Source organism: Nelumbo nucifera, chromosome 6 (assembly GCF_055504915.1).
Source record: "Nelumbo nucifera cultivar China Antique chromosome 6, China Antique-T2T, whole genome shotgun sequence".
Lineage (NCBI taxonomy): Eukaryota > Viridiplantae > Streptophyta > Magnoliopsida > Proteales > Nelumbonaceae > Nelumbo > Nelumbo nucifera.
In genome coordinates this window covers 56,410,386-56,418,637 of record NC_142654.1, presented here as the reverse complement: position 1 = coordinate 56,418,637, position 8,252 = coordinate 56,410,386, and the positions used below count along the sequence as shown (strand labels likewise).

At 37.4% G+C, this 8,252-nt stretch overlaps 1 protein-coding gene across 1 annotated transcript; it reads left to right on the top strand.

The window, feature by feature from the left end:
* The first annotated feature begins 2,979 nt into the window (after window positions 1–2,979).
* On the top strand, window positions 2,980–7,307 carry AP3 (agamous-like MADS-box protein TM6). Its single transcript, XM_010265554.2, has 7 exons — window positions 2,980–3,314; window positions 3,493–3,559; window positions 3,665–3,726; window positions 3,880–3,979; window positions 6,702–6,743; window positions 6,853–6,897; window positions 6,990–7,307. The coding sequence occupies exons 1-7, from the start codon at window positions 3,127–3,129 to the stop codon at window positions 7,161–7,163; spliced, it is 678 nt and encodes a 225-aa protein (XP_010263856.1). The 5' UTR covers window positions 2,980–3,126; the 3' UTR covers window positions 7,164–7,307.
* The last annotated feature ends 945 nt before the right edge of the window (window positions 7,308–8,252 follow it).

Here is an 8,252-nt window from a genome sequence, read left to right as displayed (position 1 = left end):
GGAAGGTTCTCCCCCTAGAAGATGTGCTTCGACGTTTTCCCGTTGTTGCTCCTCCTACATGGCACCATAGAGCTCGTCATGCTTTGCCTCGTGCTGTTCTTACTACCACTACCCCGGCTGAACCGTTCTCTCATGCCACTGGGTTTGTGGCATGGCCCATTAAGCAATTGGATGTGCATAATGCCTTCTTACTTTGCCTAGTGTTTTTCAAAGCATGGCCTATTAAACAATTGGATGTGTATAATGCCTTCTTGCATGGCATCCTTGACGAAGATATCTATATGACACAATACCCTGGGTTTGTAGATCCTCTTCGGCCCAACTTTGTGTGTAAATTGCACAAAGCCTTATATGGGTTTAAACAGGCCCCACGGGCCTGGCTTTTTTCAGCTATAGTCACACCTTTTGAAGCTGGGTTTTCAGGGTTCTACCTGTGATCCTTCTTTGTTTCTCTACTATTCAGGTGATACTATCATTTATATACGAGAAACAAGCCCTCTGCTGTCTAATCTCTCATTTCAGATCTCTCACCGTGGTTTGCATTGAAGGATCTAGGTGACTTGCATTTTTTCTTGGCATTCAAGTCACTCGTTCTTCGGGTTGCATGTTTCTTTTTCAGCGTCAATACTTAGTAGATTTATTGCAATAGGCCGAGTTAACTGAGGCTAAAGCAATGAAGATTCCCCTTGCAGCAGGTTGTTCCTTATTCAAGAATGATGAAGAGCTGCTACCTGATCCTTCTACATACCGAAGCATCGTCAGTTCCCTTTAATACTTAAAACCCTGACTCGACCTGACATTGCCTTCGCTGTTAACAAGACATGTCAATTTCTCTCTTCCCCTACCACGACACATTGGACAACTGTAAAAAGGATCTTACGGTATCTGAAAGGGACTATATCTCGCTCTTTTCTTGGGTCCCAATTTAATATCCTGGAGTGCCGAGAAATAGCACACAATAGCACGCTCCAGTACAGAAGCAGAGCTTCGTGCCATTGCCTTGGCTGTCACTGAAGTAATCTGGGTTCAGCATTTACTCAAGGAGCTGAAGGTCTTCTCTCCCTCAGCTTCCATCATGTGGTGTGATAATGTGGGTGCTCTATATTTGGCTGCTAATCTTGTGTTCAAAGCTAGAAACAAACATGTGGAAATAGACTTCCACTTTGTTCGTGATCTGGTTCAGTGTCACTTGCTGATTGTTCGTTTATCTGTGGATTAGGAGATTACTAATCTTATCTCCTTATAGTTGTTATTTGTTTGTAGTCATCCTTATCACAGTTGTATATTTATCTCTCTTGTAACTTGTAATAGAGGTGGCAATGAGCAGAGTTTTTCATGAGTTGTTCGAGCTCGGTTCGGTCCGGTTTCAGTTGAGTTTGAGCCCAATTTAGTGGTTCGATTATTAAACGAGCCAAGCTCGAGCCTAATAAAGTTCGGCTCATAAGACTCGCAAGCCGGTTCGAATATATATAATAAAATTATAGAAAATATATATATAATTATTAATTATTATGATACTTAAATTTTTAAATATAAAATAAAAAAAATTATATATAATTTTTATTTTTATAAAATATTTATAAAATATTTTTATAAAATATAAAACGAATCCAGCCGAGCCGAACTTGAACTTATAAACTCTTGACTCGCTCGAACCAAGCTCGAACTCGAGCTCAAACCTTGTAAAATAGTATCGAGCGAACCCTTTATTTTTCGGCCTCTGTTTTTAGTTTCTTTCACTCCACGTAATTCATTCTTTTCGATTGATTTCTCTTTGTTAGTTCCATTTTGTTTTCTGATAAACATCCATTTTCGACAAACCCTTTATTTTTTCATCCCTGCACCTCAACAACGTTAATTTCCACGAAGAAAACAAAAGACAAAGTCATCTTTGGAACTTTCTCCATTTTCGATATTACATCAGTGCCGTGCCCACAGTCGGTCCATACCATATGCACATCTCAACGTGCATTCAGAGGGAGCTGTAATTTAAGCGAAGTTCAAGGAGGATCTATCTACGTTCTATCTCACTAGGTTGCAGATTTAGAATCTTTTCGTTTCTCCCATACGTTTTCTGTGTTTTCGTATTGATCAGTTCTTTAAAAATTTGGTACGAGTGGCTGAATTACCCAAATACCCCTTGCTTTCCTGGGATGGATCTTCTCGATCCTCGAGTGAGTGCAGATCTGCTCCCAACAATGTCCTAACAAGCCATTACAGTCGCACGGAGATGTGTGCGGCTGCATTGGTTTGTTGGGACAGCATTGGGATCTCGCGTTGTATGGGACTGAAATATGGAGGTTGGGAGCAGGGAGAAGTTAATTTGCAATTGCAAGAGCTGCATTGGAATTCCTCCTCGTTTACCCGAATCTCTTAACCAATGGTGGCCGTTTGATTTCTTGATGATGAATCAATGAGACCATGAACTAACCAAAACCAATTAACTAAATGCGTGGTGAATCCATGAACTAACTAATCCAGCAGGACCAGCACGTCCGTCACCCAGACATCCAGACAATAAAATTTAATTTCTGATCCACTGCTCGCTTGGGTGTGTGCAATGAACTACAATTAACCAATCCGAAGTGAACACGCCATTGTATCGTACACTTGGGGTGTAAGTCATATATGTACGAAACTCTGACGTGGTAAATCGTGATTGGAGGCCAATCAAGGTGTGCAAGCCCTTGTGTTTTTTACACGTAACGTCAAATTGACGTGTCGTATCATGATTGGTCCAGTAGAGGGAGGATTGATTATACAGTGGGAGTTCCTCACCCCAACCTAATAAAGCATTGGGTCCCAACTCTCAATCCCCCGTAGAGGAGAGGAGGTCCAGGTTTTTGACAGTTGACAGTGACTGATTCTTAAAATGGAAACGACATTACACGTTCTCAGTGTTCACAAGGCTTTCACGAAAGTGGAAAACGTTCCCATTTGCAGTAGCTGAGGGCTTCTTTGGTCCCGCCTCCTAGATGTAGAATTACCCCACTCCCTCCCTCCTCTCTCTTCCTTTTTCTTTCTCCCTCTCCTCTCTCTACTCCCTCGGGCTTCATTGTCATCTTCTGTTTCAACTTTCCTTGTCATCCACAGCGGTGGTTTGTTGGCGGAGGTGAAAAGGAAAAGATGGGCCGAGGGAAGATCGAGATTAAGAGAATAGAGAACTCCACCAACCGGCAAGTCACCTATTCCAAGCGGAGAGGAGGAATTTTTAAGAAAGCTGCCGAACTCACCGTTCTCTGCGATGCCGAGGTTTCTCTCATCATGTTCTCTAGTACCGGAAAATTATCTGAATATGTCAGTCATACCGCAACGTATGTATGTCTTATCGTTTGCATTTGGTTTTAATTTCTTGTTTTCTACGTTTGTTTTTTTCCTACTTCGATCCCGATCCACGCATTTCTATTCCGTTTCGAAGCCCTATCTCTCTCGATTCCACTTTCTATATGCTATTCTTTTGGTTTCTGGTGTGTGTGTGTCTGTGTGCTTCAGAACGAAGAAAATATTCGACCGATATCAACAAGTTTCGGGAATAAACCTGTGGAACTCACACTACGAGGTCAACCTGATTCTCCTCTACTTTTTTTTTTTTTTTGTCAATGCGTTTTCATTGAAAATACAAGTGTTTTACTGCTTCCGTTTGTTGGTTCTTCAATGCCTGCAGAGAATGCAAGAACATTTGAGCAAGCAGAAGGAAGTTAATAATAATCTGCGCAGAGAGATTAGGTAAAAGTAGTGTTACCTTCTTACTTGGTTCTGTGGATATGGATCGGAAATAAGTGCGGACTGGCGACGATATTTCCTATTATGTTGCTTTCTTCATCTGTTTTTTAGTGTGAATTCTTGAATCGATGAAGTTTAATAGGGCATGGTTAATAGGCAAAGGATGGGTGAAGATCTGGACGATCTGAGTGTGGACGAGCTGCGTGGTCTTGAGCAAAATATGGAGAACTCGTTGAAGGTTGTTCGTGAGCGCAAGGTGAAAAAATATTAAAAATAGAAACTTTTGAAAGCTTTCTCTTCTTTTTCTTCCTTTTTAAATTTATTGAGAAAATAAAGGACTTCTGTAACTTCATCATGTCTATTCTTTTTGCTTATTTGGAAATACAGTGAATTTGTTACTCCTCACATGGTGTCACTCCTCGATTTTTCCCTTTTCACCTTTCCCACGACAAAATGTTTTTAGGGATGCAAATGGATTGGATTGAAATGGATGTACCTGGATCCAATTTTAATTTGTTAATATTTGGATTCGACATTGAATCTTTTGGCTCTGATTTTGATCGTACTCTGATTGAACTGAGATACTTATATATTTATTTTTTTGACATACTGAAAAGTATCAATAAGTTAAACTAAAAATCATTATATTATTAATATCTTCACCATAGGCAGAAACTTCGCTTCAGGCTTCAACGTGCACCGAAAAATATGTTAATAAACCTAGTTACTTTTATGAATTTTCATTGCAGTATAAAGTAAAAACTTGCCTGGACGGCAAGGCTTCTCGCCACCTGAAAATAAAAGGGAAAATTACTCAAAACTTCCACTATACAGTTTCAAATTGAAGTTTTCTTACTTTTCAGAATGGGTTTAGGGACCGATTGATAACACTTGAGGTGGCTGAACTGAATTGAATGACTTATTGCTTTGTTTCTTAATTGAAAATGTCATTAAAACACTTGAATTGAAGTGGCTGAAGCTGGTGTTGAGTTGATTGCTATGCCTCAAAAATTTTGTTATTTAATCATTTTATCCACTAAGACACAAAGGAATAAAACTATTCAGTTTAACTACATCAGCTGTTATCAATTGGTCCGTGGTCCGTCAGACATCTCCTATCACATATTGATTACATAGGCTAATAGGATGCCATCCTATTTACTTTTGGAAATTTTCTTAAATTCCAAGATGCCCTTATCTTGCATTAGTCCAAAAAATAATAACTATTTTTGGATTATATTACAAAAAGGGCACATATGACAAAAAAAAAGGAAAGAATTAGAGATTAATTTCTAGGAAGAAAGGTCTTTTTTAAGAAACTTATATTTGGATTTCTGACGTTGTTCCCTTTTCTTTGTGAGGTAGGGATTTGGTCTTATTTGTGTTTGGATGCCCTGGTCAAATACTCAAATACTAATGTGATAATTGGAATTATTAGAATTTATTACATAAGTGTATGTCCGTAAGTTAAATTGCATAGAAGCATCTGAGAAGGGTTTTCTTGTCATTACATATATTTGTTTATATTTCAAAAGAAAATTCTTTGACAGGGGATGCGAAAGTCTATTTCTCTAAAGGAAGTTTTAGCCGTTTCCAAAGTGTATAGGGCGTGTTTGGATAAATTTTTCTTATAATTAGGGATGGCAATTTCTACTCTACCGAGTGGGTATTTGCCCCAACCCTCTCCGACGGGATAGGTTTTTTTTGTTTGAAGGACGGGTTTTGGGACAAGAATGGATTTTAGGGTTTTACAACCCATATGGGTACGGATAGGGTAAGGTATTAAGCTAAACCGATCCTTATATTGTTGGAAAGTATATAAACTTTATGTATCAAGTGTTGAATTTAATAATACTTTGAATTTTGCATGGAAGAAAATTGATAGTTTATGTGTTTTCTACATGTCTTAATAAAATAATTAGAAATTTTATTTTTTATTTGTTTCATTTTACTTATTTATTGCTTATATATGACAAGAAATAATAGGAAATTCAATGTGTTCTAAATCCAATCCGCCCCTACCCTTGAATGAGGGGAGGGTAGGGTTAGGGAGGGTTTTGCATTTTCATGTGCGGGTAGGGTTTGGATTCTCAAAATCCAACCTGCTACAGGTTTTGGGGGGGTATGGGTTGGGAGGTTTAGGGAGGCGGGTAGGGTCTACAATTTACAAAACCCTCCCCAAACCCACCCATTGCCATCCCTACTTATAAGATGAACTGGTGAAGACTTTTATATTGCATATCATAATTAAAATGGCTTAAATGTAACTCTCATAAGACCTGAACCTATGATTCATTACTAAATATACAACATTCAAACCAAGTTGTACTAATAGATACCTATTAATTTCATGTAGATAAAAGCATACAAAAATATTATTCGATTAGAGTGGTGGATATGCATAATTATCCATTTAATTATAAACTGATTGAATTTGGATCACCTTTTTTTTTATTCTTTTTGAAGGGCTACACAATGCAGGGTAGCTCATGCCCCAACTCATAACCCTCCCAACCAGCAGAAGACCTTACCAACCAGCTGGTTGGCACCTTGCTATTCAGCAGCTTATTGTGCCTTTTTTGGGTCTTGTTTCTCGGACAATTTATTGTTATTTTGATCTTGTAAAATTTGGGTCTTCCTTGGAATCCTGTATTTACATAATTTCTTATTGGAATAAAATACCATTTTTATGATATTGCTTCTATTTATCCATCTTTATGTTCTTTGTGATGCTTTTGCATGCTTCTTCTTAGCATTTGACGTTCACAAGGAAGAACCTCTGATCTTCCTAAGAAAATATCATTTGTATGATATGGCTTGATGAATTTCATTGACCTTCTAGATATATTAATAAAAAGGCAATATGAAGACTTTCTAATTTATAATCACATTTTCTTTTGTTTATCTGAGGTTTTAGAAATCACTATCATTTTAGATCATGCAACCTAACATGATCGATTTCTAATCATTGTTAACAGTATCACGTGATCTCAACTCAGACTGACACTTGCAAGAAAAAGGTAAGCTGATGTTATATTTCGTATAGCCCAGTTTCCATTTTCAATTTTATTTCCCGTCTGTGTAACTCATGAATCCACTTTTATTCCACCTCATTCGATTTGGTTGCAGATAAGGAATTTACAGGATACAAATGCATCTCTCCTGCGTCAACTTGTAAGAACCGTCGTGCTATTTCTTTATTGCCCTCCTGTTTATGTTTGGAAGCAAAGACTGAACTTTAAAACTGGGAATTTGTTTTCATGAAGGAAGAGAGGGATGAGATTCCACATTTTGGTTTTGTTGACAATGGAGGGGACTATGAATCTGCACTTGGATTGGCGAATAATGGCTCCCACTTGTTTGCTTTCCGTCTGCAACCAAACCAGCCCAATCTTCAGGATGGAGGAATATATGGGTCGTACGACCTACGTCTTGCTTGAGTTGCATTTGAGGTTATGTAGCCTTATAACCAGACATTTTATACTTAGTACGTGTTATCTAGAGTTGAATCTACTTGAACTAGTATTATCTAAACTTGGAAAATGTACTAAAATTTCTTATTTATGGTATTTTCACTTGCAGTATCATCAATCTCTTGCATGATCTCCCAGAATTATTTCTTGTTTTGCTGTTTATATTTCATTTATAACACCATTGAAACCATACTTAATTTCTTTCTGTAGCATAGGAAGTGGTCCCTAGATTGGTTTATACTATGCTTTTCGTTGTGCATTAATTAGAAGGGGTTGTGCTATTTCAGTTCGGATCTGGCAGACAAACCTGTTGAGCATGAGAACTAGAAAGGGGTGGGAAGGACAGAAAGGTCTTACAACTTCTTTTGACTTTGTTAATTTATACATGAGATGTAATGACATTATGGTCCTAGGTATCATAACCTCTTTTTCTCTCAAATCTCTTCCATATTAACAAATCCGAACGCCATAAATTTATGCAACACTTGGATACCACATCCCATAGAGTACAAGGTAGGACCCATTTGTAATTTTCTCTTCAGTCTATCATTTCTTTTGTTCCTTCATGTCCATAAGGTAAGGTATCTAAGTGTTGCATAAACTCGTAATTTAATTAGTTGCATTCTTCACTAATCTATCAATATTTATTATGAGTGCCAACATTCCCTTAGTATATAGGTCTAATCAATATATTTTGCCCTGAAAGGTTAATAACAAGAAATTTAAATATTATTTTGCTCTGCCTAAATGCTGCTCGAATCGGCTGCGCAGGCTAATTGGTTTGGATAATCAAATAGATAAATCATACTTTTCGTTGTTTCAAAGACTTGAATTTTGTCTCTTATGAAAATGAGTGATATATAAATATAGGATAAGTCCTTTCTAAAATAGATTGCTAAATACTTTTCTTGCACTTTCCACACCCTAACTAAAACTTTTTTGTCAATGAAAATATTTCTTTTTTAAATTTCCAATTCTCTTCCTTGACTTTTAACCTATCTTTTGTATAGAAATCTCTTTCTGGAGATTCCCCTTCTATCAAAGTTTCACTTGTTT

What these genes read in the sequence shown, in the direction of transcription:
- AP3 (XM_010265554.2), top strand. Translation starts at nt 3,127, where the DNA reads ATGGGCCGAGGGAAGATCGAGATTAAGAGAATAGAGAACTCCACCAAC. An exon ending in AGGTTGTTCGTGAGCGCAAG is followed by an intron (nt 3,980 to 6,701) that starts GTGAAAAAATAT and finishes CATTGTTAACAG; the next exon opens with TATCACGTGATCTCAACTCA. An exon ending in CATCTCTCCTGCGTCAACTT is followed by an intron (nt 6,898 to 6,989) that starts GTAAGAACCGTC and finishes GTTTTCATGAAG; the next exon opens with GAAGAGAGGGATGAGATTCC.